Source organism: Nannobrachium achirus (assembly GCF_963921795.1).
Source record: "Nannobrachium achirus genome assembly, chromosome: 17".
NCBI classification, from domain to species: Eukaryota; Metazoa; Chordata; class Actinopteri; order Myctophiformes; family Myctophidae; genus Nannobrachium; species Nannobrachium achirus.
Window position 1 is genome coordinate 46,049,394 of NC_137824.1, and position 24,023 is coordinate 46,073,416.

At 41.2% G+C, this 24,023-nt stretch overlaps 1 protein-coding gene across 1 annotated transcript in view; it reads right to left on the bottom strand.

The window, feature by feature from the left end:
* Positions 1-23,732, bottom strand: part of glra4a (glycine receptor, alpha 4a) — a gene marked incomplete at both ends in the record, with an annotated part of 79,501 nt that extends 55,769 nt beyond the window's left edge. The window contains one exon of the mRNA XM_080745453.1: positions 23,659-23,732. Within this exon, the coding sequence (XP_080601579.1) occupies positions 23,659-23,732 (74 nt within the window). The remainder of the gene's footprint in view (positions 1-23,658) is intronic.
* Positions 23,733-24,023: the final 291 nt, after the last annotated feature.

A 24,023-nucleotide genomic window follows, 5' to 3' on the forward strand; every position in this document is an offset into this window, starting at 1 on the left:
CCCTTATCTGCGTTTGGATAACAGTAGATGGTCATTTTATCGGTCGTTATTTCTGTGATTTTCAAACATTATTATTTTATTTTTTTCGGTACCTTTTTGTTGCACATTGTTTACCAGAATCAGAGGGTTTGCCTGGTTCTGAAGAATTTGGACATAGCCGCCGGTGGTCACGGTCCACAGAATCAGATGTTGTTCCTGTTTCTAAAAAAAAAGGGTAAAAGACAGAGGTTTTTCCTGTCTTTGGAGGATTCCCAGTACAGAGGTTTTGCCTGTATCGGATGGAAATCTTTTGACCGGTGGACTTATTTTGACCCAGACAGAGGTTTTTCCTGTCTTTGGAGGATTCCCAGTACAGAGGTTTTGCCTGTATCGGATGGAAATCTTTTGACCGGTGTTATTTAAACCAACAACGGCTGATTCCAGCAACTTAATCATGAGAAAAGTTGTGGTTATTTTATCAATAATGTCCAGTATTATTTTGTTATCTGTCTGTTTTGGTACCGAATTCGCTCCGTTTACTCTGCGCCTCTCACCCCCTCGCATGCCGTCGCGAAGCAGAGTGAGGCAGTCAGAAGCTATATGTTATTTTTTAGACCGTATTTTGACCATTTCTGTTCTGGTAAAATAACTGGCATGAAGGCCTCTAATAATATTCAAATGTTTATAATCTGACAAGTAAAGTTAAGACAGAACTAAAATGTCTCCTTCTCCACTTTCTCAAGGAGTGGACCGATTGGACGATTGGACCTGCTGTCGGTGGAACCCCCAGGATTTTTTTTTCTCCCCACCATGGAGCTCACTGTTTTATCATACATGTCACTCAAATTGGCAAAGGGGCAAGCCGACAGCAGAGCCAACAAGAGTCACCACCCAGGTACCCTAATACAACTCACACACTGCTCAGAGACAAAAACTTGTATAAATGTTGAATTTATACAATTCAACATTTATACTCTTCTCTTTCTCTAATATGCTCTCTGTCTCTCAATTAACCTAAAATAAATCAATATTGTTACTTCCTGTCTTTCTCTATCTCCCTCTCTCTCGCCATGTGAAAGAAAATAGCAGCTCTACAAGCTCATATAATGTAGTCTCAAAGTCTAATAATTTAGTGGAAATAACAGCCGGTGAACTATACTAGATTATTATACATTATTGATTATCACAATAATAAAGACACTAAATCAATTTACAAGGAACCCCAATTCACACACTTTGTCTAGAATATTTTCAAAATAATCCAACTTGCTACAGAACAGATTGCCTTGAGTAGCCTGAATCTATCTCTTATCAGTCTCTCTGCTCTCACTACTACTACAGGCCTTTGTCCACTAAAGAAAACCTGTATGTCTCTCATTACACTCATAACCCTTCCTTCGATAGTTATGAGACAAAAACTTGCTTAAGTTGTTATAAATCGTATTTTTTATCCATGATTTAACCTTGTCCATGAGGCCCCTGTGTCCTAAATAATGTGTTCCAAATTCCGTTGTTTCGTCGTTCCGGTTTGCCTTACAAATTACTTTTTATCTGCGGCCCTGTTAAAAACAGACATTAAATCGGTCGCGTTATTCTTCTTAAGTCTTTGAAGTTGGTTTTGTACACCTTAACTTTCTAAATCTATTTCTCAGTTTTCATTGTAGGCTATTCATGCCTTTTTGGACTGTAAATCACAGAGGTGTCCAGTGCTTAAAGATTTTTACCTGCTGTCTTAACACAGCTGCGTTTTTAATGTTTAATGTTTTGTAGTCTATTGTTTTATCGCTTTTCGTTGCACGTTTGAGTAACAGAATAGGGACTGCGGTTTCCTGTTCTGAGGACATAGCAGACTGTTGGTCACAGATTCATGCTTGTCCATATTATTAGTTGGTGTTATTTAGCACGAGACTCCAGTTTAGTGTTGCCAGGACGAAAGTTATTTCTGTCCTGAAGGAAATCTTTACAAGATTTCGTTTAGTGTACCCAGAACAAAAGCAATTGTTCTGAAGGGAGAATCTCTTGGCCAGTGCATAACCCAGCCACTTAATCACATAACAAATCGCGTGGTTATTTTATTAATAATAGCTGTTTCCAGCTACTTAATCACATAAGAAATAGCGTGGTTATTTTAATTGGTAGATTTCCTTTATGTTCCAGAACAGAACGTTCTGACGGAAATCTTCATGCTTTATGCTTACATGTCTTTGTTTTAGTCTTATTATTATTTTTAATTCCATCTCAGGCCAGCTGAGGTGTTGAGAACTAAGAAGCCCCCTTCTGAATGATGACCTCTAAACTGACTGACCCATGTGTGTAAATGTATGAGAAATTGTCTACATGGATACATGTACTGTATGTATGTGTGTTTTAATCCTATTTTTCTCCCCTGGTGATAACCTTGTGAAAGAAAAGGGAAAAATCAAACCCAGTATGAACATGAGCAGTGGTGCATGTGTGTTTGTCCGGCCGTGCAGTACTGTACGGTATGTGTGAGTCGCTGGCTCGCATTTAGGCTTGCTGCTTAACGCTTGCTGCTTGCGCTAGCTCTGCCTATGTTTTATTTTATTTGGAGAAACTGTGGGGATCGTTATAAACTTCAAGTGACTTGTTACATACTGTTTCTCTCAAAATGGGTCTTATTGTGTGAATCTGTTTCTATGTGTTTCTCCTAAAAGGGATGTTTGCCACTCTATGTTCCTTAATAACACATCCTGGTATTCTAACATTGTGATTCCGACAGCCTTGACACTGCAACAAGTGTCTGATATTTCACTGGTAAACCATATTTCAGTAAACAATCTTTATCCTCATGGGGTGACGGCAAGAGCTGTCAACAACAAGATTCACCATCATGTCAACAACTCAGTTGTGTTCTGTCCACTGATTAAGGTCAACCCAGCCCATGAGGTGACCACTTGACATGATATTACATCATGTCTTACAGTAACTATATAAATTCATGTCAACTGTTCATTTAATTTTGTTTTGTTTTTCCAGGTTTATGACAGGTTTATTTATTTTGGTTGGACTGGACGGATTTGACCTCATGTTTTATTTACATTTGATTTTGTCCGTTTTTCTCTGTCCTCCTGTCTTGTTGAGAAAGGGGCACCATGTCCGGTGGAGCCGTTCATTTTGTTTTTTGCTTCCCTAGGGGCTGGTGTCCATTTAATTATATTTTATTTATTTTGTTATTATTATCTTTTATTTGTATTTAAACCTTCTGTCTGTGTTCTGATGTCAAAGGGGCCCTGTTCATACAGTGCCTATGTTACAGAAGAGGCTCGGACACTTTACTCCCTCTCTGCCTCTGCGTGCGTGAGCGTGCGTGTGACTGTGTGCCATGGCCATGGCGGGTATGTGTGAGAAAGTGTTAGATATGTTTTGTCTTCCTTTCTACTGATTTCATCAACATTCTGATTGTGGAACTTCCTGTTCCCAGGTCCTCTTTGGGTGACTTACTGGTAGGCCTATTAAGAAACATTTGACACTGATTTAACTATTTTATGATTTTAAGTCATTTTTAATTTGTTTTGAAAGTTTTGAATAATTGAAGAACTGTGAACAGATTATAAATCTGTGGTCTGAAAATGTATTTTTATTTTTATTATTTTAACCATTTAGCCCCAAACATCAACAACATCATTTTTGCCACACCTTGTGTCAAGAGGGGGGAGTATGGCTTGATTGTTTGGATTAGGCTTTGATTTTCATTGTTTAACGTTTAATTTTGATTTTGAAACTTTTGATTTTAAAACTTACGTTTAATTTTGATTTTGAAACTTTTGATTTTAAAACTTTGTATGTTTTGAGTATGTTTGTGTTGTGTGCATTAATCCTTCTGCCCAACACAAACAGACTATCAGAACGGCTTACAGCCACTCAACACCTATAAGGGCTAACCATGACAACACCACAGCGGAGGAAAAAATACAGAGGGCGGAGAGTGAAAAGGGGCACCACCAACAGACGATGGGTCACCAGTGCACGAGCCAATCAACCGCAGGACCAGAGCTATGCTCTGGTTGTCGGTGGGTAACGGAAATGCACTGTGAAGAAAAACATTTAGGTGGAGAAATTATGATTGTAAATTGTTGAAATACAAGTGATCTGCCGCCAAGCACTGTCATCCTCTAGGCCCGATGGACGCCAGGCGGTGCCAAGGAACCACCAGAGGCCAGAGGGCAGTGCGAACGCGCCATCATCACAGCGGGGGGCTATTGCAGCCTCCCGGGCCTGTGAGTATTCTGAAATCGCACTGTCGAAGAATTAAGCCGCTATAATTATGACTGAAGAATCCATTGTATCGATATTAGTGAACTGCCGCAAGCTTCTGTCCATAGGAGCTGTCTGAAACCCACCTAAAGAACCCTCTTCCACTCTTCGACCCGTCTCCGCCCATCTCCGACCCGTCTCCGCCCTTCTACAACCCATCTCCGACCCGTCTCCGCCCATCTACAACCCATCTCCAACAAAACCTCAACTCGATCCCTGGACTTTGCTCTGTCTCTAGCCCTCATCATATCGAGGACTTATGGACTTATGGACCCCTTTTTATTTTTATTCTGTCCTGACAGGTTGCAGGGGAAGACTGATCAACTAATCTTGACGTATCAATCTGATTACAAGGGGTTATTTCATTTATGTGTAAACATGATAACATTTTTGTCATTAATGTCATGTCAACTCTAACCCTAACGATAATTACAGTCCTTTTACTATTGAAGAAATGTTTTAACCCTAACCCTAACCCTAACCATTTTTCATCCCACTGTGTGCCTATTTTGTTTTCTTTTGTTGATCTATTTGATAAAAAGATCAATATTAACCAGCCGGTGGAATTGATAGGTATTTTGTTATGGTTCATATCATCTTTTTATCAATACATATTGATGACCACCTGAAGTTGAAGGCACAGTGACTGTGTCATAAAATGTCATGTACAGTACAACACAAGGTCTCCGTCTGGTTGGAATCAGACCTTATCAACTGCCTGGAGCCTGTACCGAAAACAATGAGAATTGTTTTGGTTTATAAGGCTCAGTCATCCAGACAAGAGCAAGGACATCTCTCCTCCCAGGAACCCTGTATATGGACTCTTTGTCTTGTGTTGAAACGTCATCCATTGACTGATGAAATGACCATACTTATACTCATGTCAAAACATAATTTGTCAGAGAGAGCACGAACCATTGATTATTCTGTTGTACCTGTCTTGAATACTCTCTCTCCATAGTAAACATACCATTCTCACTCTGATCACTCTCCTGTCTTATTTCTGTGTGATGGATTATTGTATCTCATATGGGAATAAGAAGGTGTTGTTGTTTAATAATAATATATCGATCAGTCGATCTAGGAGTCGACCGGCGCTAAGTGAGTTAACGTCACTGTCGGGCAGAAACCTCGTTACTCCAAGTTTAATATTTGTCAATTTTTTCGCAAAGTAAAGCACTGCTTCATCACACAAGGCCGTTGCACAAAAGTAGTGAAAACAGCTGATCTACAAGCACACAATGCCTCGCACCGATCGGCTGTTTTCACTAGTTTAAATCATTTTAAAATGATAAATACAAAACAAACGGTTTTGGACATACAAGGTTTCCACCCGACAACGACGATAAGTGGTTAAATAATTGATATTGATAAATTCTTTCGTCATGGCACCCACTTTGAGAAACCCTGACCTTAGCTGGTGTTCACGTTCCAGGCTTATGGGCTCCACTGCTATGAGGGCTGCTGGGGAAACTGGACAACAGGGGCATTTCTGCCTAATAGACCCCATGGACAGTCATTTGGGATCAATACAAGGAGGAAAATGAGCCTAGGTGTTATTTAGTGCGGAGTTGTCCTTTAAGTCTCTGTATTAGACATTGCTATTGCACGAGAATCAAATTGATTGAGTCAACCAGTCATGTGACTGACATATTCACTTGTTAAATATCACAAATAATAGGCCTATCATTCATCATTAATTACAGTTCTCACATTTTACATTTCTTTTCAATTGTGACAACAGTCATTTGAAAGACGCGTCAGCTTCTCTGACAAGATTGATGCTAACGTGAATGGAAAGCTCTAGTGAATGGTATTTAAGTTAAATATATTGAGCCCATATTTAAACTGGATCTTTTCAGAACTAACTGTCCGCAAAGAAATAACAAAAAACTGTAATATTTTAGGGTGAAATAGCTCCATTCAATAAAAGCTTCCAATTTGCAATATAATTTATCCCCTTTAGCGATACTTCCCATTTCTGAAAGAACTACTGTATCTCAACCAACATACTGTCTGGCATTACTCAATGCATTTGTCAACAATCTATGGAAAATAGTGGTTTTACAAATGGCCAAAGGAAACCGATGGAGACCGTGTTGAAACATCCATACGACTGGACGACTACAGCTTGTGTCCATCCCTGGTCCATCTGCAAAGTACAGCAGTGTTTCCCAAGCACCCAATTGTGGGGTAAATATCTCGCGAGTAAATATCTTATTTCAAAAGAATTTAAAAAAAAAAGTTTAAACAAAGAAATCACAACTTTCCATCAATTAAAAATAATTCCAACATTTCTCAAAAGTATATTTCATGTTTGTGATGCCCCACATAGTATAGTCTGGGTGAGCAAGGTGGGGCCTCATTGGCTGTTGGTCTGATGGGCTCCTGGAGAGCACCTGGGCCCGGTGCCTCCAGGAGGCTATAAAAGCCTCCCGCTCTCCAGTCTACAGTTGTCACCCAGAGGAAGCAGACCTGTTGGGACCAGCTCTGTCCTGCTCACCATGCCCTTTCTGTTTAGTTATGTTCAGTTTTACTTTCCATGCAACACCTTGCACCACGCCATGTTCCACTCATCCACAATACTGATTACTGACTCCACATCTCATAGGATCCTGATTCCTCCTTATACAGTACATTATGATTAGTTGAGCTGTTTTCAAAGTATTCTTTAGTCATCGTCCCAGGCCTTTCGTTTGTCATGGCCTGAGCCAGCCGTGACACAAATAAAATCGGAACATTTTCGAATAATGACAGCCATATGAATCCATGCACATTGAAGATGTGTGGATTTGTTATGAGGTGCCTGTAAACAAATGGAGGGAGTCTTAAAGGGATATTACACTTTCAAAAAACATTTTGTCATTGTATGGTCTAATCAGGCTTGTATGAACACCCTGAACAGTTTTTAATTTTCTTCATTCAGTATTTAGATATTTGATGTAAAAGTTATCTGGCCCTCCAGGCCCAGGGCCTCTCCCCACACACACTCATTGTAACTTCAAACTCCATTTTAACCATGATAGATTCATTAAAAATACCCATTATTTTTTCTGGTGACTCAAACTACCCTCCTAATACGTGAGCAGGCCGTGTTTTTTCCATAACGTTTTTCATGTATTTTTAATAATTCTTTGTGAAAATGGAAAAAATTAAATACAATAAAAATATATAAAAAAGACATGAAAAACGTTATGGAAAAAACACGGCCTGCTCACGTACTAGGAGGGTATTATGAGTCACCAGAAAAAATAATGGGTATTTTTAATGAATCTATCATGGTTAAAATGGAGTTTGAAGTTACAATGAGTGTGTGTGGGGAGAGGCATGGGCGTGTCGGGCCTGGTAACTTTTACATCAAATATCTAAATACTGAATCAAGCTAATTGAAAACTGTTCAGGGTGTTCATACAAGCCTGATTAGACCATACAATGACAAAAAGTGTTTTTGAAAGTGGAATATCCCTTTAAGTGGTCAGGCATCAAGGTGAGAGAAGACAAGGACAAAGAGTAGCTATAGACCCAAACGCTGTCTGTTCAGGCTGATAAAGAGATGTGTAGCAGCCATGTTATGGATGAGGAGGAAGCTCTGGCTCTAGTGTGTGGGCTGAGATAAACGTGCACACAGCATGGACAAGCATGCCTAATGGAGTCTGAGGACCCAAAGAGAACATGTAGAATAGATGCCGTCTTTTGCTGTCTGTCCTTTACAGGTCAGGATCCAACTGATTTACATAGCAGTGCACTGTATGCCTCACTACACTGTTACAGGGGGCGATATTTCTTTGTTAAAATAAGTGTTAAATACAGTAGATCTATATTCTGATATTTTCTATAAATATATCAGTGGGGACAAAATCTTGTCTCCCAGTGATCATGCATCACAATTCAAGCGGTGGTGTACTTGTCCTTGAGAGAGTCTCTTCCCCCCATATAAAACATTATCACCTGTAGGTATGTTCTTAATGGCCAGAATCCACCAACATCACAACGCCTTGGAGAATAGACATCCAACAACCACCAGCCAATCAATATAACTCCCATCGCTATGGAGACCGATTATTATTGGAGCCTTGATTTGCTCCCTTGCTGTATATAGAGGATGGGGCAGAATGTCAATACGGTAAACCTTTAATAGTGCAGCTAGCCACACTGCCTTTCAGTAGCTGCGTGGCCCATGGAGGTCAGTCAGTGCACAAGTCAGGTCTTTCTTTCTACTTAGTAGTGGTGAATCTAGTATTTAGTGCTATTGGATTTAATTTGCCGCCTCCTCTCCTGTAGTGGGCGTGAGTCAAGGCAAGGGGTTGCCCCTGGCACCAGACCAAGCCCCAAAGGAATCTCCATTGGAATTGAAGCTCACTTCAGTGTTCTCTTTCAGCCTGATGTTCCTATCAATGGCCCAGCAGATGTCGCTGTTTCACCTTCTACCAGTCGCAATACATTATAAACTCAATACAAGTCTTTTGGGGAGTAGAACTTTACACTTGATGTTATTACCGTGGTAAGCCTTTTCATAAACGCTTTGTTTTCCGTCGCTAGTTTGAAGTCTTTTTTTAAATCATCATCATATGCGTATAAAAGGAATGAAAAAGTAAGTTTTGTTTCTAGGCTTTCTACTGGTTCTACAGAGTCCCGCCCTCGCTGTGGTTTGCAGCCAATAGCATTCATCACCGGTAGCACTTTCGGAATTAGAAAGATGGGCGGAATTGGAATCGCTGAAAAAATAGGCTTCAAAACGGATCTGTAGAAATCAATGGCGTCACTTTGTCCATTCTTTTTTTACGGTCTATGCACCACACAGACACTAATTTATTCAGCACGTGGAGGAGGAATGAACACAGGCGCCCGCGTCGCTCGTATCCCAGCATGGCTTGCTCTCATTTCACGCTGTCGGAGAGGCAGCGGCGCTGCCATTGTGTTATCTGACGAGCGCAGTTGTAATCCCCTCTCGACGATCCTCCCCGCACCTTTCCTCCTTAAGAAATTCTGCTTTGCCGGTCATGCATGACATAGGCTGGAATAGGTGCTGATGAGAGAGGACAACGGCAAGGGAGGAGAGAGAGAAAGTGTTTGTTGAGTTGGCTCTTTACCTACAGTAACAGTATTAGGCTTGCAGCTAGACCCTGGTGCCCTGATGTGAGTGACCTTCACATGGTGTGTGCCATCCCTGATAGCGCCACATAAACATGAGCCACAGCCAGGCAACTACACCATATGGCTCTTCTGTTTCAGTGCAGGGTTCATGTTGCCAAACACAGTCGGTATAATCGCCTCCAGTAACCATTTTAGGACCCATTTTATACTTTTGTTTTAACTTTGTCAAATACTATTATGCATTGAGTATTCAGAGAGGTCAGACAGTTCCAATTGCTTTTTCCTAACCCTAACAACAATCTTTTAAATAAGGATAACATGCCCACATAACCCCTCTTTTTTTGTTTCGGTCCATTTTGTTTTGTGTTTTTGTTCAGACCAAGGGTGTTTTAGGCACGGACATCAAACAAAAAAGCCTCTTTATTTTATTTTTATTTTTTATTTTATGTATTTCTATTGTGTTGTTAAGTAGGTGGTGGGTTTTTGCATGTAAATTTATAGAAAAAAAAAAGAAAAAAAAATAATTGCAACTATGGATATAAAATGTGAAATATGAAATGTAAAATTGAAATCTTTGCAATAAAAAGTATTAAAAAAAAATGATAACCAACAACTGATTCTGTGTTGAGGCCAAAGTCAGTCTCACCACTCCTGTCTACAGTAGCTGCCATTTAAGTTCTCTCTCACGGCTTGCATCAATATTTGTCATCAAATGCTTATTCCAAATATGATTAATTTTGCTGTGACAAATCAATAACAAGTAATTTGTAACCTAGCAGCAGTGGCAAAATTACAAATCGATCCTGCACATTCAGTGTTAAATTAACACCCCGGATTTTACTGTTGCAGTAATCTAAACCGTAATCAAAGCTTATGAGGTAGGCTTGGGGTGGAGGTTTTCAGTTAATTATGTATTTATAGTATGCTGTATTATTGCCAGAATTGGTGTGCCATATTTTGCTGATTAATTACAATTTAATTAATTCGAGAATAGCGTCAGTCTAAATTTTGATTCACTTACAAAAGAAGACACGGTAAGACTGTAAGCTAAGGCATTATAAGCACATTTATAATGCATAATGCATTATAATGCAGATTTATAATGAGGTTATAATTAGGTTTATGAAGTATTTTATGAAGTGCTGCTGGTCATATATGCATTATATACGTTCAGCAGAATAGCACATTATAAATGAAGCATAGCATTAGTTTATGCAGGACACGTGAGTCTCGCCCGCCTCAGCTGTAATCAGCTGTCAGTCAGACCCTTTCCTCATTCACAGATCTGCTGATCATTACATCACACTGTCATAATCCAATCAGCGAGCTCACACCCAGTAAGGGAGGCTCCTTCAAATACGGCTTGCATTCATCATAGCTCTGCTTGTCTTTGATCTGAAGCCTTGGATCCGCTGCTGCTTAGCTGCCTCCTCCACCCCAGCCTCCACCTTTTGATCAGAGTTTGGCATAGGCTCAAATACTTCTGATTGTGTCTGCTGATTCAAGCTAATATGTCAATGTATTGCTATTGTACTACTATTGTATCCCTATGGGGGGTGTTCCCTGATTTTGCTTAGCAGGCATGCATGTACAAAATTCAGGGAACATCTCTGGACGCAGAGCCCTTAAACGCCACTGTATTCCATTTGTTGCAATAAATGGTTGAATTTAGTCAGTTATAAATTGTCTTTGTTATAAGTTGTATAACAATTATAAATGTATAACAAGTGCAATATAATGCATTATAAATGCGATCATAAACCTACCTTAAAGTTAAGTGTAACCTGGTATTTATAATGTGCTGTTCTGCTGAGCTTGTAATGCATTATGACCAACACTTCATGCAACTTTTTATAATGCATTAAAATCCACTATAAATGGTCTTAGAATGCGTTATAGACCCGATCTTAATATCGTCCAAACTGTTACAGTAAAAAGCAAGCTCAAAACGCGTCATTACTTTTGATACTTTTGTGCGACGCAGTAATATGATCAAGTAGGGCGTTAATTTACGAAAAGAAGACAAAAGGTTTAAATGTGAGAGATAAGAGGTTTCTGCCCGACAGCAACGATATACCCTGTATACAGTCGTACCGATGACCCCGAAGTTTGACTCCACCGCATTTGCTAATGTCAACTATTTTGAGCCTTGGGTTTTTTTCCTTTCCGCCAACGTGACGTGTAATGGGCATGAGCAGTGTGGTCAGAACTAATGACGTGAAGCACTTTATAATGGCTCTCACTTCATGTTTCTAATTGCAGAGAACATAATGACCTCGCATGATGAACCCCAGGGCTTAAAGTGCAGTTCCACTCAGTCAATAAGTGGCCATTTTAATCTGCCAGGAACGGAGAGAGAGGGAGACAGCAGGAAATTCACTCAAGCTGGTTAAACCTGACATTTGGTGACACATAGGGTCAGTCTCCCGATACTGGACAGCACATTTAAGTTGCTGCGTCTGAAATGAATGGGCTTCAAGGGATATTTCATTTTGTAATTTTAACGTACTACTCATGCTTTTGTGAGTACCTCAGACAGTTTTCAAGTTACTTGATTTGGTATTTACGTGGATGTTTTGTGTTGGCAGTCTCATCACACGAGTGCATTTGAAATGGTCTCTCGTTAATATTACATTGCTCACCTTTCTCAGTGAATACATGTCTTTTCATTAGCACAGAATGATGTCACTCTATCCCTCTCCTTGCCTCACCTGCTCTCTAGTTGCGCAGCATCCCATGGACACACAGATCAATGTTTTACCGGCATGTGGTAAATATAAATTAGATTAGATGTTCTCAGGGATATGCCCCACACTCACTCTCCACTTAAACACTTAAACCCTATTATACTTTGTTGACCAGGGTCCCCCAGGGGTCTTTCCTTCTTTACCTTAGTCTACACCAGGGGTCTTCAACGTTTTTCAGTCCAAGAACCCCTTACTTGAGAGAGGTGAAGCAGGGAAGAACCCCCTCACTGTACATTGAAGTTGAAGACCCCTGCTTTACACCAAATATTTTCCCCCAAAAGCCTGTTCATAATTTGTTGTTCATTACGTACATGATACATGGGGTATGTGATGTGCAACAACTTATCAACAGGAGCCTTATTTTGTCACAAGAGCATGACAGCCGTGGTGTTTGACATGTTGAGTTCCTACATCCTTTCACAGCGAGGTTGCTCGCGGTGACAGTTCACCTCACAGTATGACACTTCATGCTCGCGCTATTGCCATTATATCAGCCCTAGAGCTGATATCAGTTATCAACCTCCTGTCATTCCCCTCAATCTGGGGCGAATAAAGGTTTTATGCAAACAGCCTCTGGAGAATGCATGGATCAAATACTTCTCAGTCGCCACAACTGATTTCAGTCACTTGGATTCCATAGAGGCCAGCACGTCTTGTTGCGCACCGAAAATAGCAGATCTAGAACTTGTAGACCTAAACATCATCATTAAACTTTCAGTCATGAGCTTTTAATTTTTGCTTTAATCCATGAGAATAAAAAAACAAAGCACACACCGCGAGGCGTTGTGTGCTTGTAGATCGGCTGTTTTCACTACTTTGGTGCGACAGCCTTGTATGATGAAGCAGGGCTTTACTTGGTGAAAGAACATACAAACTTGAAACTTGGAGATACGGTTTCTGCCCGACAGTGACGATATGCATGCTCCCTGCACGGCCTTCCTTGGCCAGTGGACCATATTCACTGCGGATGAGTTTCAAGCGGTGCATTGCCTGCCTAGTTACAACAACAGGCTGTCTTGGTTACTACGGCACGCTCCTGGCTACTACTACAACACGCTGTTTTGGTTACTATACAGCACGGTGCCATGGTTAGTACAGCAAGGCTGGCACAATTTACAACTTTACACTGAGCTCATCCGCAACGGTTACACTCAGTGGCGTCAGTTCAGAAAAAGCTAAGGTATGGCAACATGACTGGTGTTTGTTGCCATACCTTAGTTAGCAACAGGCATGATACATTTATTTTAAGAAGTACATAAACATTTTTTCCCCCGTTTCTACGGTTTCTTGTGCTGGATGGCAGCCGGAACGGTTGTTCAAGTGCAGCTAAACTTGGCATAGGGTGGAAAACTTGTATAGTAAACGTGCCACAATTAACAATAATGAATTGCTCCTGTACCATTTTGTCAAGATGGGGAGAATACAAGGGTGGAGAATGTCATTATAATACCTTGTTAAAGTGACCATTTTGTAAAATGTTGCATTTGTAGTTATTTTACTGTAATTTAACAACATAATAACCAGAACAGATAGACAAAGAGACATTCATGGATTTATATTTAAAAGTAACTTTTATGTTCCCCCCCTGGACCCAGAGTATGGCAGCTGCATACCCCTGCCATACCCAATTGACGCCCCTGGTTACACTGCCTGATGCTCTTATTATTCAGTGGCTTTGGGTTTTGAGTATTTTCCGCTGGCTGCCATGCGTGCATGCGCGCCCACAGAGCAACTTCTATTCCAAGTATTAGAAGAATGGAAGAGTGTAACCTAGTTGTAGAAGACCCATCCTCTCAGGAGGAGAAGGCATAGATAATTGGCATATTTCATGAAATATCTTTCCTTATCCATACTTATTATTATTCTCTGGATGGATCGCAATAAAAATTACCCTGCTTCTTTGTGATTGACAAAAGATGTTGTTGTGCATATTTTGTTCTTGTGGAGGATGGGGAAAGATCATGCATGGTGTTGGGTGAAATGCAGTGGTGGAAAGCAACTAAGTGCATTTAATCAAGTACTGTACTTAAGTACAACTTTCAGGTACTTTTACTTAATATTTCCAATTTTCTATACTTCTACTCCACTAGATCCGTGTTTTTTCGACAACTTTTTTCATTTATTTAATAACCTTTTATTCTATTTAATTCTTTCCATTTTCCCAAAGAATTATTAGAAATCAATGAAAAACGTTATTGAAAAAACACGGCCTGCTCACGTATTAGGAGGGTAGTACAAATCACCAGAAAAAATAATGGGTGTTTTTAAATCTATCATGGTTAAAATGGAGTTTGAAGTTACAATGGGTGTGTATGGGGAGGGGCCCTGGACGGGGAGGGCCTCATAACATTTACATCAAATATCTAAATATCGAATCAAGCAAATTAAAAACTGTTCAGGGTGTTCATAAAAGCCTGATGGAATATCCCTTTAAGCCCGATTAAAAGTTAAAACTATTTTCAAACTTTATTTAATACATTTGGGGACGTTCTGCATAATGAGTACTTTTACTTTTGGCACTTTAAGTATATTTTGATGCTAATACTTTTGGACTTTTACTTGTAACAGTATTTCTACATTGCAGTATTGATGCTTTTACTAAAGTACAAACTTTGAGTACTTTTTCCACCAAATGTCTTTCCCTGCTTGAGGTGGTCAGCAGAGCCGTAAGGACACTGTCCCTCCTCGGCTAGAGAGACCATCACTAAGCAGCAGGCACGTGCACACATAGACATCAAAGGGGGCTTGAGCCCCTGTCCTTTTATCCTTCTGTAAAAAAAGTGCCCTCTCCAGACCATGAATGCAGTTTTTACTATGGTGAAAGAAATGCAAATGTCCTCTTTTCATGCCATGCTGAAGGCAGCTGAAGGCAGCATTCAAGAGAATTCCCTTGCTTCCCAAACTCTCCTGAACTTGAACTCAGCATCTTATGTTGAAAGAATTGTCTTCTCTGCATAGCTGACCTCCAAGCTGCTATTTTCGATATTATCACCAAAAGGGCCCTTTTAGAAATGTCAGCCCCTGCCTCTCTAACATTCTCTGCACGTCCCTGCTAAGCAGTCATCTCCATTCCCATACATCAAAACACATCTAATGCCCGCAGAAGCACAGCAAGACACACGCATAGAACCCACATTACAATACTCAAATTTCTGCCTCCTCACAATTCCATGGCGGTGTTCCGGTGAAATTGTTGACCTGCCGAAAATATGTGACAGTCTTGTGGACTTCACATAACTTACATGGAGGTCTTTAAATACGTGGCCTAAATACCGCTATAGGTTGAACTCTGCTAATAAACAAACGGCAATGATTTACGTTTGGATACTGACTGTTATGTGATCCCTCACAGTGCGGCACTGCACTGTGTAATTGAAAAGTGTTGAATAATTTAGATGTTTTAACACAAATCCTCTCTTCAGATGGAAGTCCGCAGCCAATTACATATCAATTTGGTGGTCCTTGGCACAAAACAATTTTGAGAGCTACTCATTTAGAAAGCATTTAGAATTGACCCTTTGGTTGCTGTGTCTTGGTTGGACACAAATCCTTTCTCTCCATCGACTACCATTTTCAGTTGCTTCCTATTGTTATTCTGTGTATTCAATTCTCATTTTAAACTTGGTTTTGGCAAAAAGGAACATCTCAGTATACATCTAGTATAGACTATACGACTGGGCATGTTTTTAAAAATCACACCCGTGTGAACTGAGCGGTGGTCGTGGAGGCTGCGCAACAGCAAAACAAATATATAATAATAATAATTATAATAAAAAATATTAAAAAAATATATATATATATATATAATATGGGGGGGGGGGGGGCTTGCTTGCGTGTGAGAGAGAGAGCCATCCATCCATCCATGTCACTCAGGCCACCACTGGTATTGCAGTTGATGCTCAGGGCAGACTAGACTCAATAGCACCTCTCTGGTCACCAGGGGTACTTAGGCTACATACGGACCCACATACATAGATACACACACGGCCACGCTATGGAGACGGTGTGACCACCGCTCAAAAACGATGTTTTAGCAAATTCAACATAAACAAGGCGGAACCAGGGGGGAAGAAGGCAGATAGAGCCTGCTGGTTGGTCAGTCAGGAACCAACCAGAAGGCTGAAAAAGCTTGAATTGGCCTCACGTCTTATTGGGTTAAGGTGCAGTTCACTAGACCAGTTCGTGTAGGAGGACATAAGAGAAAGTATTCCAGTGCGGCAGGCCAGCCTAGCTACCAGCAGAGTTCAGGGCTGAAAAAAGTCTTGCCAGATACACATTTTGTCCGTGGTGTTGGTGTATGGACATATTGATGATCCCCGGTAACTGAGTAGAAACTGAAGTCTGTGTGCACGTTCCCCTAGTTTTATTGATCGCTGCTCAGGTGCTGTACGTGCATGGCCAGTATTGACTGAGAGGAGGTGAGCTTGGTTTGTTTTTTTGTACAATATAGGCGTGGTAGAGTGAGTTTGCCTTTTGGTCAGGATCCATATTGGGCCATTGGATTGAGAAAAACCAATGGTTAAGGCTAATCCAAGGGCACTGGGGAAAAGCAGTGTACTTTTTTATTTATTTTTTTAACCATTTGAACCCTAGCGTTCTGGGGGAACATTCACAGAAATCGATCTACAAGCTCAGGCAAACCCATTGTGAGCTTGAGGATCAGCTATTTTTGTAGCCCATGGGAATACAGTGAACTAAGTATAGGACCCATGGGAATATATTGCTGACTAAATATAGGGTTAAAGTGGTTAGCCAAGCTGAATTCACACACCGTTAAAATATTCCGCTTTGCAGGCTTTAAAAGTTGATGACTGGAGAACTTTATTTCATCATTAGTTAATCCATTTGTATCCATCGTCTGTATATTGTGCCTGTATTTGTCTCTTACGAAGGCACTGTCTGTGGAAGGCAAACCGTCTGTTCCACTCTAGTCTCCAACTTGGCCCTCATTTTTTAGTCATTAACTCACGTGAACATCCCATCTGTCCTCCGTTCACGCTTCCTTATCCGTCGGCACGCTCTCTACTCTTCGTATCAGACAACTGTGTGAGGATTTCCTTGGCTTTTGGGAAGGGTGAGTGTGGTTGGGGAGGGTTACGGCCTCTCAAAGTGGTTGTGACAAACTAATTCCAGGCGAAAATTTTCCCTTTGCTCCACTCAATTGAATACATTTATTGCGGATGGTGTGAATAACGGCACTTATGCAGCATATTGAATAGTCGACATAGCTTGTGATTCGTTTGGAAACGGAAGGTGCACAAGCCTGTCGCTACCCCCTCCCTTCACTTGTTTACCAGCCTCCGGACAAAATGGTGCAGTTGAGGAGGCTTTCATACGAGCCAGAACTGCCATCAGAATTTAATTAAAAACTATCACAGAAAGATTGTGTTCTTTCCCGAGAGCTATTTGAAGCATTTGAAGTCTTAGTTGGATCATTTGGTGTTTACCTCTTTCCAGAATGTTTTCTGTAAGGAAGGTTTTTCATTTCCTAAAGTAAAACAGAAGTTTTACGTCTGAGTTCAGAGACTTTAGACGTAAATCACAACCATTTGACACCAGTAATTAAAACGTGTAGTACAACATATTGGCCTACAGTCTGAGGCTTCTTTGTTTTTACAGCTTTTTCTTTACTTTACCTGGCATAACTCAACTGAATAATAGATTCTTACATCATAGGTGGGACACCGTGGTTTTTAAACAATATGAAAACTAAGAACTATAATAATTAGGCAATAATTAGTTCATAACCGAACAACCAATTAATGAAAGGTACAGCAGCAATGCAATAAAACGTGTGTCTATGTGAAAATTGAGAAGCGTAATCTATAATCTATATCAGTGGCTCTCAAAGTGTGGTCTGGGGACCCCCAGGGGTCCTTGAAAGGGTTCTAGTGGGTCTCCAGCTAAATGAGTTAATATAGCATAAAAAAAAATCTGTCTAACCCCATATACATTTTCAAAACATCTTGAAACAGCTGTGAAAAGTTTTGAATATTGTTGAAACATTTTAACAATGCAAATCTTGTATGGGGGTCCCTGGCACGAAACATTTTCAGATGGGGGTTCCGCAGCAATGATATATTAATATTTGTATATTAATACTTGACATGAAAACTGATCTGTATTTAACCCATTTAGGCCTAGAATTATTGAATGCTTTAACCAGTGAAAAATAGCAGATATACAAGCTGCCGCGCTGCGAGCTTGTAGATCTGCTATTTTTGAAGAAAATCGTGAAAATATGTGCAAATCTTTATGTATTTTCAAAGCGTTTCTAACTCAAATTTTGCTCCTAGGTGGTCCCTGGAACTAGATATTTTGAGATGGGGTTCCGTGGCCAAATAAATATCAGTTTGGGGGTCCTTCACTTCACATGAAAAGGTTTGAGAACCACTGACATAGTAGTCTCTCAAGAACAGACTAACTGAGCTCCAGTTAAGTGAAAAGGACCTTTTCTTTGACGATGGCTGGCCAGATTGCTGACATAGAAACATAGGTTTTTCAAAAAACCTTAGAAGGATTCAAAAGACACTTATAGAATCGGGTAAAAATTCTAATTTTCACGATTTTTCAAAAATAGCAGATCTACAAGCTCGCAGCGCGGCACTTGGTGCCGCGCTGTGAGCTTGTATATCTGCTGTGAGCTGTGTGAAATGGATTAATATAAAATCTATGCACTGTCAAAATAAGTTGCATAGATAAATGTTATTGTTCAATTTTCACACGTCCTCCTCACAACAGAACGAGAGGATTGAGGTTATAATAGAACAATAGGATTCATGTTGAAAACGGGTAAACAAACTGCACTCACCGCAGACTCAGATACCCATAGGGTTTTGTTTATGTATGTCATATTCATGCATGGCATCATTCTGTAATTCAACCAGTGACCCACTTTGAGACGGTGTCCTCTGGACTTGATATACTGCATGAGTTGAGTCATCATCGCCCACTTGAATCACCATATTTCCCACTGGGAGTTTACAGTACAGAATAATATTTAATGAGTTTCCCCTCCCATGCATCCATTCTTTTCACTCAATTAAGCATTTGATCCACATGTTGATCTGTCTTGCTCCGGTCTAAACCATTCGAATTATGAGGAGGGAACCTCCGATCTGTTCGTCATCTGTGACTCATCCCTGAGGCACCTCTTGACCCGAGGCATGCCTCTGCCCTTAACCTCAATACAACTTGATGTGCATGCGTGAGTCACAGATTAGCCACAGAGCTTGCAGATACATTAGCCACATTCACCCCCCAAAATAGCCGATCTACAAGCTCACAACACGCCATGTTGAGATGCATTGTGAGCTTGCATTGAGAGGGGGGGAAAAGTGAACCAAGTACAGAGGCAGCCAACTCGGGTCAGGTCTACCTAAGACAGGGGTCTTCAACAGGGGGTCCGGGACCCCTAGGGGGTCCACAGAGTTACTACAGGGGGTCCGCCAAATCTTTGTGTGATCATGTTTGATCACTTGAACCCTAGCATCCCTATTCTCATTGGAACATTTGCCAAAAAATAGCAGGTCTACAAGCTCACAACGCCTTGCAGTGCGAGGCGTTGTGAGCTTGTAGATCGGCTATTTTTTGGCCCAGAGGTTTGGTGTAGAGGGAAAAGAAGAGCAGACTATAAAGTAGGTATTGACAGTTCAAGTGGTTAAATAGATGAAAATAAACATTAAGCCAACCTACACAGATGATAGTGCTGTCAAGTCCAAACTGTATAAGAAATAATCCATGTACATTTTTAATCTGCAAAACAATGTTATACGATATGTAGTCTGGATCCCTGCTTCATCTCTCTCAGAGCTAAGGGGTCCTTGGACTGAAAACGTTGAAGACCCCTGACCTAAGAATAGAGGGGTGGTTAGATTAGACCAGTTTGAGAACCACTGGATTAGACTAGTCGACATGCACACACACCTGCACATCAACACTATACTACCCGCTTGCTGCTGGTGATGGCACTGGGTTTTGTGAGATTTGGTGACACTACACCAGCACATCATCTCATTACGGAGTGAGCCAAAGTGAGCCTATTATGAGGGAGTTAAGCTCAGTCATGGGAGAAAAGTTGACTTCAACTTAAAACCTTGGAATAATTGAATACAAGTACAAGCTCTGGTCTGAAAGGGAAAACGGCTCTGCCTCAAACGGCCCCCCTGCTGGGAAAACTTGCTTAAGTCTAGCTGCAGGCAAGACGTGAGGCTAGTGGATTGATTTTGAGGGGATTTTCTTCTTGACTTGACAACCCAACCAGCGTACATACAGGCCATGATTCGGAATCGTGTCATTTCTAAACGTCCCGTGATTCTGTCACGCTTGTCCCTCCGCACATCTTGTCCAGCCTGTCTCCCTCATTACCTAGTTTCCTCTGTACGTTCACTCTGCCCCCCTCCCCCCCTTTTCATACAGTCTATCTCATCATGCCACCTACCTCATCTGACAATCAACTTTGCCATTTCTTTTCATTCCCACTCCCTCACTCCCATTTCCACTTGTCAAACCCAGACGGAGACGCGCGTTCGCAGCCCGTCATAATGATCCAGCCGTCTCCTATACAGTGCCTTTACTTTATCGCTATCTCCCGTTTGAATCTCTTAACAATCCTTCATCCGACTCACACAGCCGTCGTTTTCCTCTCCATCGGCTCTCTTCCCCTTTTCTATTTCTCTGCTGCACCATTTCTTCTACCCCCCCCCCCCCCCAACCCCCCCACCACACCACCCTCCAACCCTCCCCTACCTCTTTCTAGTCCTCCTCGCTCCCAGTTTGTTAATCTCTCTGCTCCCTCTGGCTAAATGAATCACCCCCTCAATTTCTCTTACACGTTTTTCTTTGCCTAAAGCTCTTTCATTCTCTCTCTTCCACTTTGCTCCTTTGCCCCCCCCCCCCCCCCCTCCCCATCCCCCCAATTCCATAAGCACAGCTCTCTCTCTCCTCATTATGTATCAGGGTTGGGTTTTTTTTTTTTTTTTGGGGGGGGGGGGGGGCACCTTCTCTGTCCACCTTCTCTCTTATTCTGTCCAGCTGTCCTCCTCTTCCTCCTGGTCCTATTCCTCCCTATTATGGCCGCTAAGAGAACATCTATTCCTCCGAACATCTATTAAGCGGAGGTGCTGTCAGTCGAGCGGTCTGCCTTTAACCCCTGGGTTCACCGAGTCACAGCTGCAGGATTATGCAGATCTTAATCCCCCCCCACCCCCCCCCGGCCCCCCACTCACACCTGGGGTTGACGGGGCATGAAATAGGGAAAAGTGTTCCCGGCAAAAGTTTTTGCTACAAGCACCCAAAGAGAGAGGGAGGGAGAAACGCACGCACGCACGCACGTCACACGCACACAGGGGTGTCGCACCAAATTCTGGGCCCCGGGTACAAGGATTCACTGTGGGGCCCCTGTGCTTTAACTATTGAAAAATAGCAGATATAGCAGCACCGAGTGCCGCGCTGCGAGCTTGTAGATCTGCTATTTTTTGAAAAATCATGAAAATCTTTGAATATTTCAAATCCTTCTAAGGTTTTTTGAAAAATCTATGTTTCGAGAGCTCAAACCTTTTCATGTGAAGGACCCCCAAAATGGTATGTATTTGGCCACGGACCCGCATCTCAAAATATTTAGTTCCAGGGACCCCCCAGAAGCAAAATTTGAGTTACAAATGTTCGCTTAAAGAATACATATATTCAAAGATTTGCACACATTTTCACGACTTTTCAAAAATAGCAGATCTACAAGCTCGCAGCGCGGCACTCGGTGCCGCGCTGTGAGCTTGTATATCTGCTATTTTTCAATAGCTAAAGTATAAAATAATTAAGGCCCCGCCACCACCTTGGGCCCTAGTAACTCAGTCCCACTTTCCTGCCCCTTGTGACGCCCCTGCACGCACACACGCACGCACGCACGCACGCACACACGCACACACAGTGACACAGAGAGACACAGAGTGAATATGGGGGTAGGGTTGGCACATAAGAGATGGCAAAGATAGAATGTGTGTGTGTGGCAAAGATAGAATATGAGAGCGAGAGAGAGAAGAGAGAGAGATGGGAATGAGGGAATGAGTTCAGGAGAATGGAAAGGGAGATGGCAGGCAAACTGTCAGATGGAGAGGGAAAGGGAGAGGTGTTTTTGTCGTCTGCAACTGGAGCCTGGTACTCATTTCATTCAATAATTAATAATACGCACGTGCTACGCATTTGTTTGTTGTTTTGCTTTTTTGAAGACATTTTTAGATACTGTACGTCAAACTCTTCAATGTAGCAATAATAAGCCATGCACATTACTTTTTATGTGTTATTTTTCGATGTATCATATCAGTAGGCTAAATTGTGCCTCAGTGACAAACAGCGTTTAAAATAGGAAGTCCACAGCGTTCTGAAACAAAGCTTTTGAAGTTTGATATTATGACTATTCTATTACATACTGCTGTATAATACAATGCCTCAGCTAGAGGTGGAGCTACAGCCTACCCAGCTGCAACATGGAAGATGTGCAGTCAGAACAAACATAGGAGACCTGTCAGTATTCAGCTGCTTTTCATCATCTTTTATCCTTATGTTTTTGTTTTGCACGAACGCACGCGTGCACACACACACACACGCACACGCACACGCACACACACACACACACACACACACACACACACACACACACACACTAACAGACCAAAAGGGTTTGGTTTGCTAAAGGTGAAACAAAAAGAAAATCCATAGCAAAGTAGAAATCATAGGCATCATAGTTGCTCGCCAGCTACTATAGGCTTAAAATTTAACATGCCTGATAACCCAATAGTCAACTGTAATGGTAAAAAAAAAAAAGTATAAATTATAGCTTATAGCCTAGATACTCAGTGGTGTAAGTACATTTACTCAAGTATAATTTTGAGGTATTTTTATTTGAAGTATTTCCAATTTCCAATAGGCCTACTTATACCTCCACTACATCTCGGATCCAAATATTGTACTTTTACAATTTTTATAATTATTAGAAAACTTTAGTTATAGTTACTTTAATACATTATTATATTCCAAAACACACATTAAGCACTTTAGCTCTATTTTTATATCTAGGTTATTTGAAAATAGCCAATCTACAAGCTTGTAGATCTGCTATTTCTTTTCCTTTTCCTTTTTTTTTTTTTTTTTCAATTGTTTTTGGGCTTTTATGCCTTTATAGACTGGCAGGAAATGGGGGAGAGATGGGGAGTGACACGCAGCAAAGGATCGGGAATCGAACCGGCGACGCCGCCATGCATCCATGCCTATGTGGCAATGCCTAAGTGGGATGCACCACCAGTCCCCAGATCTGCTATTTTCAAACATTTTGTACTTTTACTTTTGGTGCTTTAAGTACATTTTGATACCAATACTTTTGTACTTTTTACTCATGTACATTTTTAATTCCAGACTTTTACTTGTAACAAGAGTATTTCTATATTGCAGTATTGATACTTTTAGTATTTGAGTACTTTTTCCACCACTGCCTAAACTGACAATCAATGGTGCGCGCACGCATAGATAACAGCACAATTTACAGCCAATATATCAACAATAGGTTCCTTACCTGATGAAGCCTCCGTGAAAGATGCAGAAGGAAGACAAGACATATAATAGAATCCTAGTGACTTGTGGGAGCATTCTCTGACTCAGTCTCTCGCTAGTTCCCCAAGAACAACTTGCACAAATAACGTTTTTTTTTCTTTTTCTTTTTTTGGAGAATCACCAAATCCAGTGATGATGATGACGAGCGTCTTGTAGTGACAGTATGGAACCAGAGACACAGAAGGACGGCATGGTCTCGCTGACTGATCCGAGGAGGAGCGAGTCTTTAGGGGAAACTTCTCCCCCTCCCACTTATAATAAGAATAAGTCAAATTAATCCACCTTTATTGTCTGGAGGAGGACGCTGTTTAGTAAGCATGCATGTGA